This window comes from Carcharodon carcharias, chromosome 8 (assembly GCF_017639515.1).
Source record: "Carcharodon carcharias isolate sCarCar2 chromosome 8, sCarCar2.pri, whole genome shotgun sequence".
Lineage (NCBI taxonomy): Eukaryota > Metazoa > Chordata > Chondrichthyes > Lamniformes > Lamnidae > Carcharodon > Carcharodon carcharias.
The window spans coordinates 59,532,596-59,559,372 of NC_054474.1; the positions used below are offsets into that span (position 1 = coordinate 59,532,596).

The following is a 26,777-nucleotide window of genomic DNA, read 5'->3' on the forward strand; positions in this document are numbered from 1 at the left end:
AAATGTGGTCTGCATTCAGATAAAGAGCCTTTAATTCTGTATTTTTACCATTTCCCTTACTCTGACCTTATTTGCTAGTGCACAGTTATGTTTGTAGGCTCTGTCCCTTCCACCCAAACTTTGGTTATCATTACCTTATGGCTACCCTGCTACATCTCCTTGTCCTGTTTTGACTTTCCCAATCTCCCCTCACCTGAACCCCGCCCCCCCACCCCACCCCGCTCCCCGCCAACCTTATTAGCGAGTTTCTAATTCATTGGAAACTTTAGGAAATAAATATGGCTAGGTTAAGGTGCTCCAAAGTGAACACACACCGAAGGCATCTATCTATGTATGGAGGCACTATTTTCTATCGAAATAAAATTCTCTGTAATGCAGAATTTTACAGAGCAGATTATGCCTAATTCATCACCATTAATGTAGGAGGGTGGGCAGAACGGCACAAACATGTTTGAAAAAAGGATTCGCCCTCCCACATTAAACTGAAAAGACTCCTGGTATATTGAAAGGACAGAAGTCGGAGTCGTACAAAGGACAAAGTGCTTACTGGTGAAAATAATGTGACTTGTCTTAGGGGAATTATAATGCACGAGGGGGTGGTGGGGGGGAGAGTGCGAGGATGTGCGAGTGTCCGTGTGTGATTGCACGGCACTTTGATGAAATCACACGCTCTTTCTGGAGAGCAATAGGTACAGAAGAGGAGGGAAAGAGCCTTGGAGGGAGCACACTACAGACAACACGACAGCAGCTTCAGGCTACAGGTCAGTTAATCGGTGGTATTATCACTGCCGAACTGGATGATCTCCATTCTTGCTTAATCTGAAAGCCCCCTCCCCCCACAAACCCCCACCCCCCACATGATATTTTGATCAAATCTGTTCAATCCATTATAATCCAGTCTGACAAAGGTCAGTACTGATGCTTGTATAATTTTCAGTCGGTGCCTGTTATCTTCTTCACTGATGTTTGGCTGTTTGAGGGTGAATAAATCAGATTTAGTAGATGCTTGTTCTACAGCGTTCCACTGATCGAGGACCAAAATGGATGTTTTCATGAAAGGATTGTCCAAAGCGAAGGAAGGAGTGGCTGCTGCAGCTGAGAAAACCAAACAGGGTGTAGCAGAAGCGGCAGAGAAGACTAAAGAGGGAGTGCTATATGTTGGTATGTACAAATTTAAAGCCAGTGTAATGGAAAGTAGTGTCGCCTTTCCAGTTATACAATGAAACCTCCCTTTCGACAGTGACTGGATGGGTGGCTTACAGTCATGACATTATAATGGGCTAAAGCGATTTTTTTTATTGAATAGAAATACAAATTAACTGTATTAGTTGTTAAAAATAAACAGAAAACGTTTAATCCCGCGGGATCGACCCATTCTCGGACCAGAGCTGCTTTCGTTGTTGGCTCGGGTCTGATTCAAAGGTTTCATTTCCGCTCAGCAGATGGACCAGCCATATGGCACTCTCTTCCAGTACAGTGAAAAACATCCTCTTTCCAAGGATGTGGCGTCCAACACATTCAGGTTTCACGTCTGTCATAAAAATAGCAAAAATGATCATGACATTCAGCAAGAAATGGGAAATTCTCAAGGGATCGCAAAAACGTTTGCAAAATTATGAATTCAGACAATTGCCCGAGGATAACGATGTTTATATTCAACCTTTCCTTAGGATCCAAAACCAAAGAAGGTGTTTCAAGTGTCGTTTCAGGTAATTTCACATGAATGTTTACATAATAAAATAATTGAAATGTGTAACGGTGCAGAAGTCACAGTTTTGTACTCGCGCTCATCAATGTGCCGAAATCAAAGGCTTTCTGTTGTCACTATCGAGGGCTGTTGTAAGATGTTGGTTCTGCGCTGGTTAGATTTGTGGACGTTAATTTCAGAAATAGATCAATCCGTTGACACCAGTAAGTCTTACACAGTTCGACGTAGCGTGACGTGACGGAAGTGTAGTTGCATTTACAGTGCACCTGTGGCTGAATAAGTAACTTGTCATCCTGTACATGCGTGAACTGTGTTGCAAATGAAGTTAAATGCACGGATAATTTTCAGTAAGGTGAAACGTTTCTTAGAAAAGGTGACTTATCACTGCATTAACCTGGCTGTTACAATGAAGTTGTAAATATATATACAAGTTTAGAATTACCATGTGCGATGTTAATGCGTGAATGCCTAATATCTTCGTATATCATGACTTTGTTCACTATTTAATGGGAAGGATTACCCATTATAAAAAAGCCCATTTTCCAAAAAAAAATGGACAAAGTAATGTCATGCTAATTTTAATGACCGGTTCGCTAATATTACATCTAGCAATTTTTGGGTAGTGGTATTCAGGAACAACATGGCTTTGATTAATATAAGGTTACCAAGAGATCTGTTAATTATTTTAAAACTGCAGTTACACAGCACATGCCGAAAGCATTCTGTGCTCAAACGGTTGTAGGTACTATAGTTATATATTAAACATATCTATTTATATACTTCTGTAACGGAGAAGGACGACCGTCGAGGTGATATTCTAACCAATTCAGGGTGCAGGCCTGCGGGCATACTATGGACATAAGTTTGATTATGTACATTTGTGCAAATCACGCTAAAATGTGGAAATATAAAATCAGGGACAAATTCATGTTGTTAATACAAAAAAAATTAATATGCCTCGTTGCTGAATTGCAGTTCTAGGCTGTACACTTCCATACACCAGGAGACCAGAATTACAATGCCTCCTGCAAATTGACAAATGGGTTTGAGCCCTATAACCACCTGGAATTTTATTTCTCCTACTTTGTGCACCATGGAATTAGAATTGACTTCATGACTTTGCTGCCACTGACTCATAAAAGTAACACACTGACTAAAAAGACTGTATAAAAACTGTATTCACATAATGATTTTAATATAGCAAAAAAAACCTCCAAATGGTCAATTTATTTATATTACTGTTGAGCCAAATATCTTGAATGGCACACCAAACTCTATCTTTAAAGGAATATGAGTTTTCTTTCAGAACCATTCTCATATCTTAAAAAAACAACACAAAACAAAAATCTGTTCCATATCCCATTTGACAAGTAGTAGTTGTTTGTGGTCAGAGTGACCAAAAGGAAAGGGAAAGAAAAAAACAAAGCTGTGTGATTAAATAGTATGTGTCTTTTTGTGGAAGGAAGAGGACAGGATATTTTTAGATAATTAAGGGATAACAAACACACTCAGTGCAGTGAGAAACTGCTAAATTTTATTGGTATAAAGAAGAATGTTTTCCTGACTTTCTAGATACAAAATTGCTCTACTCAAACCACAATAGATCAGGATGATGACCACCTCACTGTAATAATAATTTCATTCAGTGTTTTTGAAAAGTTTGAAAGATGATATCTTGACCAAGTTAAACTGTTCAAGCTATTGACCATGTATTTTAAAATTGATACAGATATGCACATTCACAATCCTATCCTTTGTGTATTCATGCTACATGATGTTCAAGGGTAGAACTTTCTATCTTGACAGCTAAAAATAATAACACTTAGCAGTAGAGGGTCAGACAACTTATTTAAAATATTGGAAAAATATTGATGCTGGAAATCTGAAACAAAAACAAAAAATGCTGGAAAAACTCAGCAGGTCTGACAGCCATCTGTGGAGAGAGAAACAGAGATAACATTTCGAGTCCATATGACTCGAAGGTCTGAGGGAGAGTCTTGAAATGTTGAAATGTTGAAATAAAAACTGCATTCACATAGTGCTTTTAATATCGCAAAAAAACCTCCAAATGGTCAATTTATTTACATTACTGTTGAGCCAAATATCTTGAATGGCGCACCAAAGTCTATCTTTCAATATTTCAAGGACTTGAAATGTTATCTCTGCCTCTCTCTCCATAGATGCTGTCAGACCTGCTGAGTTTTTCCAGCATTTTTTGTTTTCGTTATTTAAAATATTCCTGTATTCATACATGAATTCTATTTTTCTTCACATCAAAGTTAATTTATATCAAAATGAAACATTTCTCAGTGAATCTGGACTTGCATTGAAACAATGGTGGGAGGATCATTTTTTAAATCAATAATCAAAAAATCAGTTTAAGTAATTAATTATAAATTGATTTGAAATGTGGCATTGAAAAGAAGGAATTTAAATAAGAAAAGCTCCCTCTGAATAGGAATCAAAGTTTACTGATGCTTGCTTTTTAGTGGCGGAGAAGACAAAGGAGCAGGCCTCTTTGGTGGGTGGTGCTGTTATCACTGGGGTCTCAGCTGTGGCTCAGAAAACAGTGGATGGAGCTGGGAACATCGCAGCAGCCACCGGTCTGGTGAAAAAGGAAGATTTCCCATCTGAAATAAAGGTGAGCCTTCATCAAACATGCACACCCCATCCTCTGATGCTGTAATCATACATCAAACTATTCAGATTGAATTAATGCTGTACACTTAGAAAAAAGCATGTAACACCCAGCATACGGTGAGTACACAATACATGAAACTGAAGATCTTAATTTTATTTAGATTTTCATATCTGCAAGCTGTTTAAATGCCTCAGGATTTGAGATAAACTCTTCTTAATAATTTCCATTATAGGCAGTAATTAACATAGAAATTCAATGGGGGATAAATTTGGCTGTATAGTACCATTTTTAGGCACAATGCAGCCACCTAACGCTCGATGATGGGGTCTGCAATGCACACACTGACTTCTAATGGGAAATGTACAGTATGGTTTATCTTGGTTTATGCATGCGCATCTAATGACCAATGGCAACACGAAGAGCAGACAAATTAAGATGTCAATCAGTGATTTGAAGCTATCACTGTCATTTTCAAACTTTACATTCCATCCAATGCCCTATCTTAACCTGGCACAGCAGAACATGACTTAAATGGACTGAAGGTTCCCTCCCTCCTCCTGCCACTTCCCCCAAACCTGTGCTATTTAAAAGGATCATGAACTACCTACAGATTAGTTGCTGGATTATTTCCTTTAGCTGCTCTGTGCCAAGAGTGTACTATTTCAGCCTGGGCCAGAGCAGTCAGGTCTGGCTGGCTGATGGGGAACAGCAAGGGCACTAGCAGAGTGGCAGGGGTAGGAACACAAATGCTGAAATCCTGCAAATGGATAACAGGGTTTGTGCTCCATCAAGCCATTGCCACCCTTCCAAGGAGCTGCCTCAGCAATCCTACTGATTTATTGGTAGACAGATTGATGGACCGCTGTGACATTCTGAAAGCCCCTTTGGGCAGGGGTATTCAGAGTCACAATAGCAGCAGTCTCAGCTTGCAAGGCAACATTCTGACCTTTCAGTGCAGCATTCAGACCTTTGATATTAGCTGTTGGTGCTGCATTGCAATCTATTTGTGTAGCAAGCTTTGACATCAACCAGCAGATTCTGCATCATGGCGAGTTCCACAATGCTGATGGAGGTGACCACTCTTTCATGTTGAAAGGATGGGCTTCAAGTTTTGCTCAAAGCCCTGTGCCAAGTTGATTCTGAACTCTCCATTCCACTTGACATTGAATGCTGGCTTTCCAGTGCACCAAACATTTGGTTGAGCATACTCATCAACTTTCTTCAGCAGCCAGGCCCATCAAAGTCCTTAACTGTCTCTTCTGCAGAGGACCAGTAGTGAGTTTTCATCTTGTTACAAAAGTATAAAAATTTTCATAATATTTTTCTGGTTTATTGTAAAGTAGATTTATAGGGGGTTGTGTTTTTCTGCCTGTATGTGATTTAATTACATTTTGTAGCCAAGCAGACTGCAAATTGAACTTATCAAAAGAAGTAAGGTGTAGAAGTGTCTTTAATATGCTAAGTAGGTAAACATGGTTAGGGTCTTAGCATGTAAGGCATGGAAGGAATTTGCATTTTTAGATAGATGAAGGGAGATTTGAATTTCAAAGAGGTTAATGAGAATATTGGCAACATGAAAAGATTTGTAATATGAGAAAAGTAAAGTTCCAAAGGCACATGGGCCAGGATTTTCCATTTGTCGGGCGGGCACGGTGGGAGCGGATGGAGATGGTCGCAGAGCCGACTGCCGCCCACGATCGGCTCCACACCGCGATTTCACGGCCTGCCCTGGGTGGATCACAAACAGTAGCGCTGAACATGACCTTTGCGGGCAGGGGGACGGGGGAAAGTCAGGTCCAGCGCTCTTTCGTGCATGTGTGCAAAAGAGCGCTTCACTCTCTCTGAGGCACAGAGTTACCTCAGGGAGATTGAAGCGCTTTTTAAAAAAATAAATAAATACAATAAAAATTTAATGAAACATGTGCCCTCAGGTGACTGTGTCACATGAGATGTGACATGGTTTTATTTTACAAAAGTGTTTTTTATTTAGTTTGTAAAAGCTTCAGGAAACCTTATCCCGCTCATGGATGAGGTTTCCTAAAAAACCTAAAGGCTGCTTTGCCTTTTCACCTGCCTGCCAACCATAAGGTTGGATGGGCAATGTAAAATTCAGGTTAATTACCTGGTTAATGGCCTTCATAGACCTATCAATTATCAGTGGGTGCACAGCCGACTCCAGCGCATGCCTGCGAAATATCGAACGACTTTGCGATTATCGCATGTCATTTAATGTTCTGGCATGTTGGGCGCACACCTGCACGCCAAATGGAAAATCATGCCGATGGAAACAATGGAATTTACACATTAAAAAGGGGGAAACATATACAAAGGAGAATGAGGCTGTGTCAGGAGAAGGCATTGTGAGCTCTAACAAAAGTGTGTGAAATAGCCTTAATAAAGCCTCCAGTGTTTGTGCATAAGCCTGCTGTCTACAGAAACTGGAGCTGGAGAAAAGTCATTTGGAATTCCTCTGTCTAGTTTATTTTGTTAATTTGCTGGATCTGTTTAAAATATAAAAATCTATTTTGGGACTGTTGACTATTGTAACAGGGGTGCAACTGAGAGTCAGGTTTTAGGAGTTATTATAGTAGTAATAGTTCTATGTCTGTGCTTGAAATCTCCCCTTTTGTTAATAAATATTTTAATTTATTTTTTTTAATCTTTGCAAGTTTTGGTGGACTTATTGCTTCTGAATGCAGTGCATGCACCTCGAAATAAATACAAATTACAAAACCATTGTGATAGCATGATCAAGTTTCCCTCTGGATTTGATCCACCTGGCACATATCATCAGCCAAGTCATAACAATTTGCACTATCCTTTCTCCTGTTCTGGCTCCAATGGACTTGTGTATGGTGTCAAACCATGTGCAAATCCTACTCTGTCCTGGCCTCAAAAGTACACCTAGTGTCAGTACCTGATGATTATAAGTGTAAGATTGGGAGACAGTGTCTCATCATCTTCACTGTCTTCTTCCTCTTTTTCCTCTGACTGGGATGGTTCCAGTTCCTGGTATCTAAAAAAAAGAAATACCGGTTGGGTTGTGGTGAGGAAAGAGGAGAAAATAAGAAGTGTGCTTACATCACCTGCAGCTTGTAAATCAGGAAATGTTATGTGATGAGATTGTGTATGTAGACCCCTCACCATCAGTCCTGTCCAGCTGTGCTAGTTGCTTCAGCCTCAATGCCGCTACTTTCCATGATGGCCATTACAGTCTCCTCCAAGGATGGCATACTTGCCCTCCAATCTTGTTTCCTGCTGCTTCATGTTACTCGCTACTTTCTCCAGCAAGAAATTAAATGTGTCAACAAGCATCCCGCAATAAGTTTGTGTGATGTGGCTGTCATTGTTGAATAGCTGTCAGTGCTGTGTTCTGGTTGCAAGGCTTGCAACAGTGCACAGTATGTGAAGGTGAGGTAATTGAATGCAAGAACTGAAACTGAGATGTTGATAGGTGGGATGATGAAAGTGTAGAGAATTGAGCAGTGGACGAGACTAGTAGTGGAGTTGGTAGGATATGCCATTTAAGGATGAGCTCATTCATCTTAATGACTTGTTTCAGATTGTTGAACTCCTTTTTCAATGTACCCATGTTGTTGGAGCAACACTCCTGGCATTAATATCTGTCATTAATTTTTCCCACTACCTCCTGAGCATGTGGCTGGTGGACCTCCTAACCCACTATGAATACAAGATGTTTCTCCTTCTTGCCACCTCTTGCACTAAGACCACCAGTGTGCTATCCAAAAATCTTGGTGCTCGCTTACTGCTATCTTCAGCCATTCCTCAAAGTATCAAAGCCCAAAAGCACCACTTCTTGCATTCGCCATGCACCTCCATTTGAAAACACACAGGCTACTTTTAGTAATCTTGCCGGTCATGTTATTTGGCTCCCTGCTGATGCATGAAGCCAATGTACGGCACATGCAGTGCTGGCTGGATGCAGCTATCATTTAGAAACATAAGCAACACCAATTTAACTGTTCTCTGCAACACAATGAACCAGCGTGGGTTAATCATGAACTATGATCTCCTTGCTCGTTTTCAGGTGTTATTCAATATAATCCCCAATTAATTTTATTGATTTCTTCCTAAAATTCTTATTTGCAAAATCTTATTTTTCACCCAAGAATAGGTCTTTGTGAGTTTTAAATTTATAGAAAAATTTCTACTCTTCTTCAAATTGTGAACTCGAAGGACTGGCTGCAGCACAACACAGTGGTATTCAATATGATGCACCACAGAGTAACAGGATGCAAGGCTTTGGACCTGATTATTTACAATGTGGGTTCTCAGTTTCGATTAGGATGTCTGGAGCTGGGATGGGTACACTTTTTAAAAGCTGCTTGATACTGAACATGCTTTCTCAGCAAGGTAATAGTGATAAAGGGGAGCTAAAAGAGGATGGAATTAATAACTTTAAAAATGTAAACCTTTGTTAAAGTCTGCATTGTTACAATTAAAGGACAACATGGAATACACATGCACCTTGCCTGTTTACTGGCAAATCATGCAGGAAACAACAAAACTTTTAAAGAATCAGCCCCTGTGGAGCAGTAAAGTGGACTGATGAACTGGGGTAAATCTAAGTGACCTAAAATGACATTTTATTTAGTCAAAAATAGATTAACTGCCCTTTATTCATCTTCATTGATAATCTATGAATGAAATGGCATGTATGAATTGGAACATATGATATTGAAATATGCGACTTTTTGAATGGCAGTCATCTGTACCTGCAATAAAGATCTTTAATACTTTTCAAATTGTTAAGAAGCCATTTAATCAGTTTAAATAATGGAAAGTTTGGTGAGCAAGTAGTTTGTGAAATGATAGGTTCTTTTCAACAAATGGGAATGATTAAGGTTTATTAGAAACACATGTACAAAATGCTGTCTATAAGGCAGTTAAATTGCCTCAAGGTCTTCTCCTGTCTTAAACTGCCTCTATGTTACTCTTACTATGTTAACATCTATCTGTTTGAACAGAACTTAGTGTCATGCATTATCGGGGAAAATGCGCTACCAGATATATTAATAAAATAAAGTTTTTTTGTTGTTCAACTGTGCATTTTGTGTTGACATGATATCTGATCAATTTTTACCAAATTTAGTGTATCTGTGTAAGAACTTCTGAACTACTCCTGAAGATTATTAAAAAAAGGAGCTTCCAGTATATAGGAACAGGAATAGACCATTGAGCCTCCCAAGCTGATTCTGGATTCTAGTAGATCATGCAAATAGGCAATATTTCATTCCTTTTGTCTCTTGGCAGTTTGGGAGGTTTTCAAATATCCCAATTAAACAAATTGGTCTAACTGAGCAGAGATTAAGAAGCTGTTGTCTTAACAGCATTCCAGAGACAAAGATGTTAAATAAAAAACACATACAATAGATTTCTGGTAGCTACTTTTCATTTAAACGCTGGGCAGATTATGCCTCTATTTATGGAGCTAGTCCTATCTATTCCCAATCCATCAAGCTACAATATGGAAGTTAGCCGTTTATTGTCCATAAACACTAAGGGCAAAATTTCCACCCCCCCAATAGGGGGGGAAGAGTGTGAGTGGGCACGAGCGGGTAGGCTCCCGATCAGCGCCCCGAGTTGGGGGCGCACTGCCATTTTGCTTGGGTGGGGCAATTAAGGCCCGCCCAACGTGACGTTCACCAGGAAGCGCTATGCGCTCCCTGTGTGGGCTGGGGGGGTGCAGATTCCCTCAGCCAAGAGTGTGATCTTTCGTGCATGCATGCGAACAGATCTCCCTGAGTCTAAATGCTGCCTTAGGGAGATCAGCTCCATTTTGAAACTTTTAATAAAGGAGTTTAAAAATTTTCCCTGTCATGTTCCCTCATGTGACACTGTCACATGAGTTGGGACGTGTCCATAGCTTTTATTGCAACCTTTCATTAAAATTTGAAAACCCTCATGAAGCTTCATCCTGCCAGTGGATGAGGTTTCATGTTTTTTCACAAGCCCGCTGGGGCTCCCAGCCTGCCCGCCAACCTTAAAGTTGGACGGGCAGGTCCATTAATAAGCTGAATTGGTTTCTTAATGGCCTTAGTAGGCCAATGACAGGTCGGCGGGCGCACAGCCAAAATATAAATGACGCGGGGTGATATCGGGAGTTCCACCTGACATCATCCCGTGTCATTTTACGAATCGGCATGCAGGCCCCGCCCCCTACACACCGACAGAAAAATTCTGCTCTAAATCTATCCTTTGGGATAGATATAAAAGCCACACAGTAACTGGCAACATTTTTGAGCTATGTTAGAAAGTCTGGCATATCTTCTGAATACTATGCAATAGTGGGCATTTGAAGTGCACCTTTACGTCCTGGTTATAATATGAGCAGAATGATAAGTCTGATTATACTAGATTTTCGGAATGAGGGGTGTGGTCTACAATCTGGATTCCTGACCAAAATTCACAGTTCCACTGATCATCCTTACAATTTGTGTCAGTTTCAAAGCTCACACAGAGAAAAGGCTGAGGCAGAACAAATTATTCATGACAGGAGTCAGGATGAATTATCAGCAACAGACACTGAAAATATTTTACAATCTACTGCACTGAAGGCCTTAGGAACATTATGACAATTCCAAAAAGCCCACAAAGTTTTTTTTTGTTGTTCATGGATCACAGGGACAAGACATAATGATTTGTAGAATAGACAGCATCATGACTATCATGTCATCTTTAAGGCTATGAAAACAATTAGCGGTCTAGAAGCTAAATGCAGGTTTTATCTTCATCGCTACTAGAATAACTGTGCTAGCTGTTTAAAGTAGAAGCAGTTCTACATTGGAGCATTTGGTGCTGTTAATTCTGCCCTGTTTACAAGGGTATGGAAAATATACAGTACCAATCATAATCATTTAGGAATGATGTATATGCAGTTGTTTAAAAGTTGCAATTGCAAATTCTAATATATAGCTCTGGCCTTGGGCCTTCCCCAATACCTGAAGATACAATAGTAGCACAACTGCTTTCAGAACAGCCCAGAAAACAATGTGCTGTTCCCCCAAGAGTTGTATTGCTGTCACATTTGCTTTATAGCTCACCAGTGTAATGTAAATTGTGGTACTGTAGTGTAATGGGATAATTTGACATTTGTCTTCAATTTCAACTTTTAAATAAATCAACCAGTGATTGCTAATTTATTGTATCCCTGTCAAGTTCAAAGAAAAGGCATTGGCAAATAGAAGGAAAAGTGAAAATCCAGCAGACGGGAAGAGTTGTAAATAGCAACAGATGGATACAAGGAAAGTAATGGGGTTCAAAAAAAAAATTTGCAAAAAAAAATTTGCAAAGAATATCAAATCAAACAGCATTTTCCTAAATATGTTAAAAGAGTACAGGAAAATATGGTTTTATTTAAGGTACAGGTAGGAGAGACAATAATGGACAATAAAGAAATGGCAGACTTGTTAAGTGAGTACTTGTAAAAAGGGACCCAAAAATAAGTTAAGAAGAAGAACTTAGGGCAGAATTTTCCCCTCGTTGGGGGGGAAGTTTAAGAGTGGGTGTGTGGAGGCATGCCTCTGATCGGCGCCAATTAAGGCCCATCCAGTGTGACGTCTGCCAGGAAGCGAGTGTGCTTCCAATGCAGGCAGGAAGGGGTGGGGGGGGTACTTCCTGAGCCATGCGCACGAAATAGCTCACTGATCTCCCTGAGGCTAAGTGCTGCCTCAGGGAGATTGGCTTTGCAATAAAAAATCTGAAAAATTGAAAAAAAAAATGGAACAAAGTTTGATTCTTCTAGGGACCGAGCTCAGCAATTTAAATTTAAGATCGGTGAAAATCAGGTCATCAAGGGCTGGAAAGAAGGATTAGTTCAGATGAGTGTTGGACAGAGAGCAAAACTAACCTGCACCTCTGACTATGTTATGGAGCTGCTGGCCACCCTGGCATCATTCTACCTAATGCTACTTTGATTTTTGATGTAGAGCTCTTGAGACTCGAGTGAAATCATTATTCAGTTTGTCTCCTGCTTTTGGCACACAAACATGAGCAAGCTTAAAGATTGTGCATTGAATATGCAGGGCTTGGCTATAATCACACTACATTTAACTTCCCCATCCACAACCTGCTGTATGTCAGCAACAAATCTGCTTCTCTCATGTTCCTTTTGGGCTGTAACTTAAAACCTGATGATCTTAATCCTGAACTTTATTTTTTTAAGAAAATCATGCTTTACTTTCTGGTAATTCTAAGTTGTGCATGATCAAGAATGAACATCAAGCTGCCTGTTAGTAAAAAAGGACAGCTGATCATTAATGACATACTACTTAATGTCACATGAGTTGGGACATGTCCATAACTTTTACATACATTTCAATTACATCTCACCTGTGGATGAGGTTCCTGCTTTTTCTAATGTGCACCAGGGCTCCTGGCCTGCCCGCCAACCTTAAGGTTGGACAGGCAGGTCCATTTATTAGTTTAATGACTCTGTCAATGGCTTCAATTCACCATTGACAGATCGGCGGGTGCACAGCTGATTCTGCTGAGCACCCGCCTACCTGAAACTTTAAATGGGGTGGGCTGACGTCGGGAGTTCCACCCATGTCATTTTATGCATCAGTGAGCAGGCCCCACCCCACCTGCTCGCCAACTGGGAAATCCTGGCCTTAGTGAACTTAGTTTAAATAACAACTTGGTAATAGAGAAAATAATGGGACTTAAGACAAATCTTTGGGAAGTGATATCTTCAACCCCAAAGGATTAAGACAGATGACAAAATTGCAGGTGAGTTAGTCATAATTTCCTAAAGCTCCCTAGATCCAGTATTTGTACTGTTGGTTTGTAAAACTGCAAATGTCACTTTATTATTTAAGATGAGAGGAAGGGAGGAATCTTATTGGGCCTAATTTTTAGCAACATATCATGAAATCATGTATTCCCCCTTTGGGAAATTCTGGGAAACAGTCCGTCCAAATATTGAGCTGTAACAATGTTCCAGATCCTTTCAATAATAAGAGGGCTATTGGTGGACATGAATTAATCTGATGAATAATATCTGCTTCAAATCAAGAATTCAAACCATGACCCTTCCAGGACATTTGACAAATGCACTTTCAAATTAAAAAAACAGATTTTTTTAATTCTCAGGAGTGGAACCAATAGACATTTTGTAAAGTCAACTTTTCTTTTTAAAAAGAGCAGTAAGAACATCATTAAAACCTTTGGAGATTGCTGATTACAAACTGACAGTGACTTATTTGAATGGCTTACCACCAATGTCACAATCAAAAAGTGGGGAGGAAGGATTGATATTGTAGAATGATTTTCCATCCCCTTTTTTGATGGAGTTTGATATTTTTCTACCCAGCACTGAAGCAATTATACCCATTGGTATAAGTAGTGTTTTAAACTTTATAATTGGTGCTATTATTATATTATAACCTTGCTGCTTTGGGCATTTGGATGATCTGAGAATATCCTCATCATCATTTCACATTGTTCAATCTTCATCACAGGCAGTTTGGATGGTTAATCTGTGAGATTGTATTAAGACAGCTGTGTTTAAGTAGAATGTTGTTTCATAGAGATTTCTATCCAGTACCAAATCAAGTGTTTTCATGGGGTGTGGACATCACTGGCAATTTGTTGTCCACCCCTAATTGACCTTTGAGAAGGTGGTGATGAGCTGCCTTCTTGAACTGCTGCAGTCCATCTGGTGTAGGTACATCCATAGTGTTGTTAGGAAAAAAACAGACTCTGATAATATCACAATTTTTTTAAATTCTGAAGATGTGACAGTGTGATGACACAAATATTGCTATATTGGTGCAGTGAACTGCAAAGTGATGTACTCCCATCTGTGCTTCCTCTGCACAAACCTTTTGGTCTCAGTGCAGCTTCAGCGGGGAAGCAGCAAAATGACACCAGGCATATTTCCACAGAAATTGTTTTTATATTGATGCTTGTTTAGGTCCGATTTTGGAAGACTTGAATCTACTGCTCAGCGCCCAGGGAAAGGAAACTGGATTTAATGTGAAAACAAGAGATTGAATTTTACACTCCCCTGCCGGTGGGTTTGGAGGTGGAGTGCGGCACGTAAAATCCTGTCTGCTGCCTACCCATCCAACCTGACTTGTCTGAATTTTTACAGGGCACAGGGGAGGTGTTAGACTCTCAAGCCCACCCTTGGGCCTATTAAGGCCCTTAAGTGGCCAATTAATGGCTATTTGAATCCTTCATCCCACTGCCACCACAACACTACCCATAGGGCTTGGCCTTAATAGCCAAGTGGTTATGGTACTGGGTTTGTAAACCCAAGATCAAGAGTTCAAATCTCACAATGGCTGAAACTATGTAACTTCATCTGAAACAGATGGAAACAGGTTTGTACTCGAAAGAGGTACACTACCCATAGGGCTTGGCCTTAATAGCCAAGTGGTTATGGTACTGGGTTTGTAACCCCAAGATCGAGAGTTCAAATCTCACAATGCCAAGCTATGAAAGAATGTAACTTCATCTGAAACAGATGGAAATGTGTTTATAGGGCTTGGCCTTAATAGCCAAGTGGTTATGGTACTGGGTTTGTAACCCCAAGATCGAGAGTTCAAATCTCACAATGCCAAGCTATGAAAGAATGTAACTTCATCTGAAACAGATGGAAACGTGTTTGTACTCGAAAGAGTTACACACCCAGGTCTCTCTGCTCCTGCAACCCCTTTTATGGGGCTTGGCCTAAATAGCCAAGTGGTTATGGTACTGGGTTTGTAACCCCAAGATCAAGAGTTCAAATCTCACAATGGCAAACTATGAAACAATGTAACTTCATCTGAAACAGATGGAAACAGGTTTACTCAAAAAGAGTATCAAGAGTTCAAATCTCACAATGGCAAACTATAAAACAATGTAACTTCAACTGAAACAGATGGAAACGGGTTTGTACTCGAAAGAGTTACAAGCCCAAGACTAACTCGAAAGAGTTACACTACCCATAGGGCTTGGCCTTAATAGCCAAGTGGTTATGGTACTGGGTTTGTAACCCCAAGATCGAGAGTTCAAATCTCACAATGCCAAGCTATGAAAGAATGTAACTTCATCTGAAACAGATGGAAACGTGTTTGTACTCGAAAGAGTTACACACCCAGGTCTCTCTGCTCCTGCAACCCCTTTAGCTTGGCCTAAATAGCCAAGTGGTTATGGTACTGGGTTTGTAACCCCAAGCTCAAGAGATCAAGAGTTCAAATCTCACAATGGCAAACTATGAAACAATGTAACTTCATCTGAAACAGATGGAAACGGGTTTGTACTCGAAAGAGTTACACTACCCATAGGGCTTGGCCTTAATAGCCAAGCGGTTATGGTACTGGGTTTGTAACCCCAAGATCGAGAGTTCAAATCTCACAATGCCAAGCTATGAAAGAATGTAACTTCATCTGAAACAGATGGAAACGTGTTTGTACTCGAAAGAGTTACACACCCAGGTCTCTCTGCTCCTGCAACCCCTTTAGAATTTTACCGTGGAGTTCTTCAGGGCGTTGTGGGACGTCTTGGGGAGCGACTTCGCGGGGATCCTGGGGGAGAGCATTGCTACCGGGGAGATGCCCCTTTCGTGGCGCAGGGCCGTGATTGCCCTGCTGCCGAAGAAGGGGGATCTCCGCCTTCTTAAAAACTGGTGCCCGGTCTCCCTCCTCAGCACGGACTACAAAATCTTCGCCCGAGCCATATCTTCTCGGCTCGGAACCGTGCTGGACCACACGATCCACCCTGACCAGTCCTACACCGTCCCGGACCGAACCGTTTATGATAACATCCATCTGGTCTGGGACATCATCCACCATTCCCGGAGGGCTGGTCTGTCGAGCGCCTTCCTGTCTCTCGATCAGGAGAAGGCGTTCGACAGGGTGGATCACGAATACTTACTGGGAACTCTGCGAGTTTTCGGGTTCGGGACGCATTTTGTCGCCCGGATCCGACTTCTGTACACCGCCGCGGAGTGTCTAGTGAAGGTTAACGGGTCCCTGACGGCGCCCCTTCGCTTTGGGAGAGGGGTACGTCAGGGCTGCCCCCTGTCTGGCCAGTTGTATTCTATTTGCGTGGAGCCTTTCCTGCGCCTCTTGCGGAGGAGGTTGTCGGGATTGGTTCTGCGCGGGCCGGGCATCGGGGTGGTCCTTTCGGCTTACGCCGATGACGTGCTCCTTATGTTTAGTGACCCGGCTGACCTGCGGAGGATGCGCGAGTGCCAGGAGGTCTACTCTGCCGCTTCTTCTGCCAGGATCAACTGGGGTAAGTGTTCTGGACTCCTGGTCGGTCAGTGGCAGATGGATCCCCTACCCGAGGAGCTCAGGCCTTTCACCTGGAGCAGGACCAGCCTCCTCTACCTGGGGGTCCATCTCTGCCCCGCTGAGGAATCCTGGCCGGCAAACTGGCAGGAACTGGAGACGAAAGTCACCGCTCGCCTGCGGCGCTGGACAGGACTGCTCCGAGTGCTATCTTACCGAGGTCGAGTTCTGGTCATAAACCAGCTGATCGCCGCCATGTTGTGGTATCGGCTGGTCACTTTGACCCCTCCCCCGGACTTTGTCACAAGAATCCAGAGATTGTTAGTCGACTTCTTCTGGGACAAAAGATTGCACTGGGTCACTGCCGAGGTTCTGAGTCTCCCGCTTAGGGAGGGTGGTCAGGCGCTAGTGTGCCTACGCACACAGGTGGCGACTTTCCGCCTTCAGACCCTGCAGCGATACCTCTACGTCGAGCCTCCTCCTAGATGGTGTGCCCTGATGACGTATTTCTTCCGTCAGGTGCACGGCCTGAATTATGACGTGCAGCTCCTGTTTATAGAACAGCTGGGCCTCGGTGGCTCCTTGCAGGCATTGCCCGTCTTTTACCAGGACCTGATCAAAGTCTGGAAAGTGGTCGCCTCGCGACGCAGCTCTCCCCCGTCAGGAGTAGCGGCTATCGTCAGAGAGCCGCTGCTCAGGAATCCGCCCCTCCGTCCTTTTCAGTGGTTGGCGGAGAGGAGGGCTGTGGCCGCAGGGGTGACCAGGATCGGGGACGTGCTGGGTGGCGGAGGACTGGGCTGGATGCTCCCGCAGGAGTTGGCGCGACGCGCGTCTGTGAGTGTCCAGGTCGCAGCCGATGCCATCCAAGACCTGAGAACGGTCGTGCTCGGACCCGACGTTATTTTGGGTCTTGAGGCGGCCCAGGTGCGCGGTGGTCTTCCGTCTGAGCGTTCCCCTGTTCGGACGGAATTCCACATTGGCCCCAAGCCCCGAACCCTCCCTCGGGTGCTGGTGCCCCGCAACATGAGCCGCCTCGGGGACATGCCCTCTGTGCCTTTTGGCATGGCAAAGAGGGGCTTTTTGTATGGACTGCTGCTGCACACCTTCCATTTTCTCGCCCTTGTCCGTCGACCGGACACGCCCTGGCGTGCCTTGTTGCCGTCCGGCGGTGGAGGCCCTCGATGGGAGGCCCTCTACGGAGGTGTCCTCCCCCTTTCTATCGGGGACCTGGGTTGGAGGGTGTTGCATGCAGCAGTCCCTTATAATAAGAGGATGCATAGGTTCACGGACTCTCAGGACACATGCCCTTTTTGCGGTCTTGTGGAGTCCGTGGACCATGTATACATAGGGTGTTGTAGGCTGCACTCCCTTTTTAGTTATTTGAAAAACCTTTTATTGATGTTTTGTTTGCACTTCAGCCCCACGCTCCTGATCTATGGGCACCCGGTGCGGAAGGGGGTCGGGAAGGAGGAGGACCTCCTCGTGAACCTGCTCCTGGGCCTGGCCAAGTTGGCCATTAACAGGTCCAGGCAGCGGGCGATCGACGGGGGAGTCCCGCCCGATTGTTTGTCCCTCTTCCGTGGCTACGTTCGCTGCCGGATGTCCCTGGAGAAGGAGCACGCGGTGTCTGCTGGCACTCTCGAGGCCTTCCGTGCTCGGTGGGCACCGCGGGGACTGGGGTGTTTTGTTGACCCCTTTAATCACATTTTGATTTAAAGTTTGTAAGTTTCCTTTAAACTTTGTTCTTGGTTTTACGGCTGACCTGAATTAGGGGCTGTGCCTGATTTATCCCAATTTTGTTGATTTGGTTTTCATTTAAAAGATTATCAAGAGTTCAAATCTCACAATGGCTGAAACTATGTAACTTCATCTGAAACAGATGGAAACAGGTTTGTACTCGAAAGAGGTACACTACCCATAGGGCTTGGCCTTAATAGCCAAGTGGTTATGGTACTGGGTTTGTAACCCCAAGATCGAGAGTTCAAATCTCACAATGCCAAGCTATGAAAGAATGTAACTTCATCTGAAACAGATGGAAACGTGTTTGTACTCGAAAGAGTTACACACCCAGGTCTCTCTGCTCCTGCAACCCCTTTAGAATTTTACCGTGGAGTTCTTCAGGGCGTTGTGGGACGTCTTGGGGAGCGACTTCGCGGGGATCCTGGGGGAGAGCATTGCTACCGGGGAGATGCCCCTTTCGTGGCGCAGGGCCGTGATTGCCCTGCTGCCGAAGAAGGGGGATCTCCGCCTTCTTAAAAACTGGCGCCCGGTCTCCCTCCTCAGCACGGACTACAAAATCTTCGCCCGAGCCATATCTTCTCGGCTCGGCACCGTGCTGGACCACACGATCCACCCTGACCAATCCTACACCGTCCCGGACCGAACCGTTTATGATAACATCCATCTGGTCTGGGACATCATCCACCATTCCCGGAGGGCTGGTCTGTCGAGCGCCTTCCTGTCTCTCGATCAGGAGAAGGCGTTCGACAGGGTGGATCACGAATACTTACTGGGAACTCTGCGAGTTTTCGGGTTCGGGACGCATTTTGTCGCCCGGATCCGACTTCTGTACACCGCCGCGGAGTGTCTAGTGAAGGTTAACGGGTCCCTGACGGCGCCCCTTCGCTTTGGGAGAGGGGTACGTCAGGGCTGCCCCCTGTCTGGCCAGTTGTATTCTATTTGCGTGGAGCCTTTCCTGCGCCTCTTGCGGAGGAGGTTGTCGGGATTGGTTCTGCGCGGGCCGGGCATCGGGGTGGTCCTTTCGGCTTACGCCGATGACGTGCTCCTTATGTTTAGTGACCCGGCTGACCTGCGGAGGATGCGCGAGTGCCAGGAGGTCTACTCTGCCGCTTCTACTGCCAGGATCAACTGGGGTAAATGTTCTGGACTCCTGGTCGGTCAGTGGCAGATGGATCCCCTACCCGAGGAGCTCAGGCCTTTCACCTGGAGCAGGACCAGCCTCCTCTACCTGGGGGTCCATCTCTGCCCCGCTGAGGAATCCTGGCCGGCAAACTGGCAGGAACTGGAGACGAAAGTCACCGCTCGCCTGCGGCGCTGGACAGGACTGCTCCGAGTGCTATCTTACCGAGGTCGAGTTCTGGTCATAAACCAGCTGATCGCCGCCATGTTGTGGTATCAGCTGGTCACTTTGACCCCTCCCCCGGACTTTGTCACAAGAATCCAGAGATTGTTAGTCGACTTCTTCTGGGACAAAAGATTGCACTGGGTCGCTGCCGAGGTTCTGAGTCTCCCGCTTAGGGAGGGTGGTCAGGCGCTAGTGTGCCTACGCACACAGGTGGCGACTTTCCACCTTCAGACCCTGCAGCGATACCTCTACGTCGAGCCTCCTCCTAGATGGTGTGCCCTGACGACGTATTTCTTCCGTCAGGTGCACGGCCTGAATTATGACGTGCAGCTCCTGTTTATAGAACAGCTGGGCCTCGGTGGCTCCTTGCAGGCGTTGCCCGTCATTTACCCAGGACCTGATCAAAGTCTGGAAAGTGGTCGCCTCGCGACGCAGCTCTCCCCTGTCAGGAGTAGCGGCTATCGTCAGAGAGCCGCTGCTCAGGAATCCGCCCCTCTGTCCTTTTCAGTGGTTGGCGAAGAGGAGGGCTATGGCCGCAGGGGTGACCAGGATCGGGGACGTGCTGGGTGGCGGAGGACTGGGCTGGATGCTCCCACAGGAGTTGGCGCGACGCGCGTCTGTGAGTGTCCAGGTCGCAGCCGATGCCATCCAAGACCTGAGAACGGTCGTGCTCGGACCCGACGTTATTTTGGGTCTTGAGGTGGCCCAGGTGCGCGGTGGTCTTCCGTCTGAACGTTCCCCTGTTCGGACAGAATTCCACATTGGCCCCAAGCCCCGAACCCTCCCTCGGGTGCTGGTGCCCCGCAATATGAGCCGCCTCGGGGACATGCCCTCCGTGCCTTTTGGCACGGCAAAGAGGGGCTTTTTGTACAGACTGCTGCTGCACACCTTCCATTTTCTCGGCTTTGTCCGTCGCCCGGACACGCCCTGGCGTTCCTTGTTGCCGTCCGGCAGCGGAGGCCCCCGATGGGAGGCCCTCTACGGAGGTGTCCTCCCCCTTTCTATCGGGGACCTGGGTTGGAGGGTGTTGCATGCAGCAGTCCCCTATAATAAGAGGATGCATAGGTTCACGGACTCTCAGGACACGTGCCCTTTTTGCGGTCTTGTGGAGTCCATGCACCATGAATACATAGGGTGTTGTAGGCTGCACTCCCTTTTTAGTTATTTGAAAAACCTTTTATTGATGTTTTGTTTGCACTTCAGCCCCACGCTCCTGATCTATGGGCACCCGGTGCGGAAGGGGGTCCGGAAGGAGGAGGACCTCCTCGTGAACCTGCTCCTGGGCCTGGCCAAGTTGGCCATTAACAGGTCCAGGCAGCGGGTGATCGACGGGGGAGTCCCGCCCGATTGTTTGTCCCTCTTCCGCGGCTACGTTCGCTGCCGGATGTTCCTGGAGAGGGAGCACGCGGTGTCTGCTGACACTCTCAAGGCCTTCCATGCTCGGTGGGCACCGCGGGGACTGGGGTGTTTTGTTGACCCCTTTAATCACATTTTGATTTAAAGTTTGTAAGGTTCCTTTAATTTTTGTCCTTGGTTTTACAGCTGACCTGAATTAGGGGCTGTGCCTGATTTATCCCAATTTTGTTGATTTTCATTTAAAAGATTATCAAGAGTTCAAATCTCACAATGGCAAACTATGAAACAATGTAACTTCATCTGAAACAGATGGAAACGGGTTTGTACTCAAAAGAGTTACACTACCCATAGGGCTTGGCTTAAATAGCCAAGTGGTTATGGCACTGGGTTTGTAACCCCAAGATCAAAAGTTCAAATCTCACAATGGCAAACAATGTAACTTCATCTGAAAACAGATGGAAACATGTTTGTACTCGAAAGAGTTATACTACCCATAGCAGAGGGAAGCTACACCATGCAGGAACCCATCAGCTTTAGTTGCATGGGCTAGTGTCAGGCAAGGTTGGCCCACCTATGTAAAATGGCAGCAGGGCCTGCTTCTCTGGCAGGGATCAGCTCCCCGCCCACCAGAGATTGGGTCGGGCCCGCCCAACAGGCAGAAAATTCTGCCCCACATCTCCATTTACCCGCCTCACTGAGACCCCTGACCCCAGACCTACCTGTTAGTCTGGGCTCCTCAGTACTGGGGACTGATTGTAATCCCAGCCATGGTGCCCAGTGGAACTGCTGGGACTACAGAGCTGCCAGCCAATCGGATTGACCAGCAGTTTTCTAAGGCAGGACCTGAGAAAGAGGCAGAAGTCTCACCTTAAAGCAATTAATGCTATTTCCAGTGTTAAAATGCTGTAGGACAGTCGTTGGGATCATGGGCAGGTTCCCACCAGCCCCTCCACCCCTGAATTTGTAACTGAGTAGGTAGGGATCACAACACCCTAAAAAATTCAGCCCAAGACTGTTGAGTACTGGTCTTCTGGAATACAACAAAACAAGCAGCAGCAACAAAATAAAGAGGGAGTAATAGCAGAAGAGAAATTCCCTGATTGCCCTTATACACTCTAAAGCCAGCTGAAATGTACCATTGGTTAAGGCTTACAGCCAAGGAATCTGTCATAAGATTGGTTGAAATAGTTAATAAGATCAGAAATAAGTTTGCTTACATTATAAAAATTAAGGTAGTGAAATATAAGCCTTTGTAGAATGATTGTCTAAAACCTTTCTGGATGGTCACAGTGATTTTCAGTTGTATGAAGTAATAATAAGACCATTTAAAGATTCACGAGGCAGCAGTTTGTTGCAATTTTAATAGATAACAACTCTGAGGCCTATTTCATTTATGCCAATTGGCTACATTAAAAAAATAAAGTTTAAAGCAGCGAATAAGTTGTATGTTTATACAGCAACCTGTACCTAACAGATTGAACCTTTTTTAAGCCAACATATCTAGGACAGAATAGTCTGCTTGATTCACATCTCATCTAGCACCTTAAACATTCATTCCCTCCACATCAGCACAGTGCGGCTGCAGTCTCTATCATCGCAGGGTGCACTGCAGTAACTCACCAAAGTTTCTACAACCAGCACCTTCCAGTTATGAGTTGGCACGGAAAGTGGATGGAGGTTGTGAGGGGTGAGGGCTAGACGGCCGAATGTTTAACAAAACAACTGGGACAAAGACCTACTCAGCACCCAGAAACCCCTGTGGCCGCTTCTGATCCGCATCTGGGGGTGATGGATCCAAAACTCCAAAGCACTTGCCCCCTCGGATGAAGGTCCTGCTAACCAGGACACTTTGAGAAATATCCTGACTCTGTGCACCTGCCTTGGGAGTGAAAATCTATGCCCGGATGCATGACCTCTACTGTCTAGAAGTACAAAGGAACACCATCACCTGCAAGGTCCCCATGCCCTTACTATTAACTCCTGCATCCATGAATGTATTAAAAAATTAACTATATATAGTTCAGAAGCAGAGGTAATTTAGTGAGCATCTGGATGGATGCTTACCACCACCATCTCAAGGGCAGTTAGGGATGGGCAACAAATGCTGGGCTGCAGCATCTCATAAAGGTGGCTCACCACCAGTTACTCACGTGCAGTTAAGGACAGGCAACAAATTCTGGCCTTGCCAGTGACATCCACATCCCATGCAAGAATTTTTAAAAAGATCTCATGGCACTACTTTGAAGAAGAGCAGGGGAGGTATCCCTCATCTGGCCAATATATATCCCTCAATCAACATCACAAAAACAGATTATCTGGTCATCATCACATTTCTGTTTCTGGGAGTTTGATGTGGGCTAATTCTCTGCCATGTTTCCTACATTACAACAGTGACTACAGTTCAAAAAGTACTTCATTGGCTGAAAAGCAATTTGGAACATCCGGGCATAGATTTCCACTCCCAAGGCAGGTGCACAGAGTCAGGATATTTCTCAAAGTGTCCTGGTTAGCGGGAACTTCATCCGAGGGGGCAAGTGCTTTGGAGTTTTGGATCCACCACCCCCAGATGCAGATCAGAAGCGGCCACAGGGGTTTCTGGGTGCTGAGTAGGTGGTTCTCTAGGACTTTGTCCCAGTTGTTTTGTTAAACATTCGGCCCTCTAGCCCTCACCCCTCACAACCTCCATCCACTTTCCATGCCAACTCATAACACTTGTGCCCCCACCGAATCTCCTGGCCCCTTATAACCCCTCTGGCAACTTACTCTGTATCCGCCATGGGCAGACCTCAGGAGCCATGCAGAAATTAAAGTTCTAAAACATGTAATGCATTAAAGTCCATTAATTACATTTAAATTCCCTCAAGTACTTAATTCCTTATAAAACAAACTTTTTATTCAGAACCCCACATCAAAACTTGAATAACCTCTTTAAGCCATCAGTCAAACTGTGAGCTTACAGCCCACCACCACGATAATGATAGGTTGTGGAAAGCAGTCAAGCATAAATAATGCTATAATGATAACGCTTAGGGTTATGTCAACAAACAGCTATTGAAACTTCTAGAACAGATTTTTTCACATTCAGACACAGGCAGCCAGTTTTTTTTAAAGCTAGGGGATTTAGATAGCTTGACAGTTCTAGTTACCTTATCTGCCCTTAGGAGCATTTACATCAGTACTAAGCTCAAATGGCCCTACTGTGTTCCACATTATCTGGTCATCATCACATTTCTGTTTCTGGGAGTTTGATGTGGGCTAATTCTCTGCCATGTTTCCTACATTACAACAGTGACTACAGTTCAAAAAGTACTTCATTGGCTGAAAAGCAATTTGGAACATCCGGGCATAGATTTCCACTCCCAAGGCAGTCACTTCCTTTCCTCAATTGGTCTGTGCTCCACTCAAGCCTCCTCCCATTCCTCTTCATCTAACCAGAGCAGCATAACCATTTATACATTTCACTTTTGGGTGTTTCTTTAACTTCTCCTTAAATGCATTTAATCTATTCACCTCAATTATTCCATGTGGTGGCATGTTCCACATTCTAGCCACTCTCTGGGTAAAGAATTTTGTCTTGAATTCTCTACTGGATTTATTAAAGTGAGTATGTTATCCCATGGCCCGTAGTTTTGGTTTCACCCACAAGTAGAAACATGATCTCAATGTATAGATAAAAACAAATACCTGCGGATGCTGGAAATCCAAAACAAAAACAGAATTATTTGGCAAAAATCAGCAGGTCTGGCAGCATCGGTGGAGAAGAAAAGAGTTGACATTTCGAGTCCTCATGACCCTTCAACAGAACTGAGTGAATATTAGAAGAGGGGTGAAATATAAGCTGGTTTAAGGTGGTGGGGGGGTGGGGGGAGAGAAGTGGTGGGGGGGTGCGGGTGTTGGGTGGTGTGGTTGTAGGGGCAAGCAAGCAGTAATAGGAGCAGATAATCAAAAGATGTCACAGACAAAAGAACAAAGAGGTGTTGAAGGTGGTGATATCTAAACAAATGTGCTAATTAAAAACAGAAGGCAGGGCACTCAAGGAACAGCTCTAGTGGGGGTGGAGTGGAAAGACTAGCAGGGCATAAAAGATTTAAAAATAATGGAAATAGGTGGGAAAAGAAAAATCTATATAAATTATTGGAAAAAACAAAAGGAAGGGGGAAGAAATGGAAAGGGGGTGGGGATAGAGGAGGGAGTTCAAGATCTAAAGTTGTTGAATTCAATATTCAGTCCGGAAGGCTGTAAAGTGCCTAGTCGGAAGATGAGGTGCATTTACTCCAGTTTGTGTTGGGCTTCACTGGAACAATGCAGCAAGCCAAGGACAGACACATGGGCAAGAGAGCAGGGTGGAGTGTTAAAATGGCAAGCGACAGGGAGGTTTGGGTCATTCTTGCGGACAGACCGCAGGTATTCGGCAAAGCGGTCGCCCGGTTTATGTTTGGTCTCTCCAATATAGAGTAGACCGCATTGGGAGCAATGAATGCAGTAGACTAAGTTGGGGGAAATGCAAGTGAAATGCTGCTGCACTTGAAAGGAGTGTTTGGTCCCTTGGACGGTGAGGAGAGAGAAAGTGAAGGGGCAGGTGTTACATCTTTTGCGTGGGCATGGGGAGGTGCCATAGGTGGGGTTTGAGGAGTAGGGGCTGATGGAAGAGTGGAGCAGGGTGTCCCGGAGGGAACGATCCCTACTGAACGCCGCCGGGGGGGTTGAAAGGAAGATGTGTTTGGTGGTGGAATCATGCTGGAAGAAGCGAAAATGGCGAAGGATGATCCTTTGAATGCGGAGGCTGGTGGGGTGATAAGTGAGGACAAAGGGGACCCTATCATGTTTCTGGGAGGGAGGAGAAGGCGTGAGGGCAGATGCGCGGGAGATGGGCCGTACACGGTGAGGGTGCTGTCAACGACTGTGGGTGGAAAACCTCAGTTAAGGAAGAAGGAAGACAGGTCAGAGGAACTGTTTTTGAAGGTAGCATCATCGAACGGATGCGAAGGAGGTGAAGGAACAGAGAATGGGATGGAGTCCTTTCAGGAAGCGTGGTGTGAGGAGCTGTAGTCAAGGTAAATGTGGGAGTCGGTATGCCTGTAGTGGATATTGGTGGACAGTCTATCACCAGAAATTGAGACAGAGAGGTCAAAGAAGGGAAGGGAAGTATCAGAGATGGACCACGTGAAAATGATGGAGGAGTGGAGCTTGGAAGCAAAATTAATAAATTTTTCCAAGTCCCAACGAGAGCATGAAGCAGCACCAAAGTAATCATCGATGTACCGGAGAAAGAGTTGTGGGAGGGGGCCGGAGTAGGACTGGAACAAGGAATGTTCCACATACGCCATAAAGAGACAGGCATAGCTGGAACCCATGCGGGTACCCATAGCCACACCGTTTATTTGGAGGAAGTGAGAGGAGTTAAAGGAGAAATTGTTCAGTGTGAGAACAAGTTCAGCCAGACGGAGGAGAGTAGTGGTGGATGGGGATTGTTCGGGCCTCTGTTCGAGGAAGAAGCTAAGGGCCCTCAGACCATCCTGGTGGGGGATGGAGGTGTAGAGGGTTTGGACGTCCATGGTGAAGATGAAGTGGTAGGGGCCAGGGAACTGGAAATTGTTGATGTGACATAAGGTGTCAGAGGAATCACGGATGTAGGTGGGAAGGGACTGGACAAGGGGAGAGAGAAGGGAGTCAAGATAATGAGAAATGAGTTCCGTGGGGCAGGAACAGGCTGACACGATCAGTCTACCGGGACAGTTCTGTTTG

At 44.8% G+C, this 26,777-nt stretch overlaps 1 protein-coding gene and 1 pseudogene across 1 annotated transcript in view; both read left to right on the plus strand.

The window, feature by feature from the left end:
* The first annotated feature begins 670 nt into the window (after nucleotides 1-670).
* sncb (synuclein, beta) overlaps nucleotides 671-26,777 on the plus strand; it is a 180,765-nt gene continuing 154,658 nt past the window's right edge. The window contains exons 1-4 of the mRNA XM_041193647.1: nucleotides 671-761; nucleotides 1,018-1,161; nucleotides 1,671-1,709; nucleotides 4,198-4,349. Of these exons, the coding sequence (XP_041049581.1) occupies nucleotides 1,041-1,161; nucleotides 1,671-1,709; nucleotides 4,198-4,349 (312 nt within the window). The 5' untranslated portion in view covers nucleotides 671-761; nucleotides 1,018-1,040. The remainder of the gene's footprint in view (nucleotides 762-1,017; nucleotides 1,162-1,670; nucleotides 1,710-4,197; nucleotides 4,350-26,777) is intronic.
* LOC121280960 lies at nucleotides 12,089-12,318 on the plus strand (annotated as a pseudogene).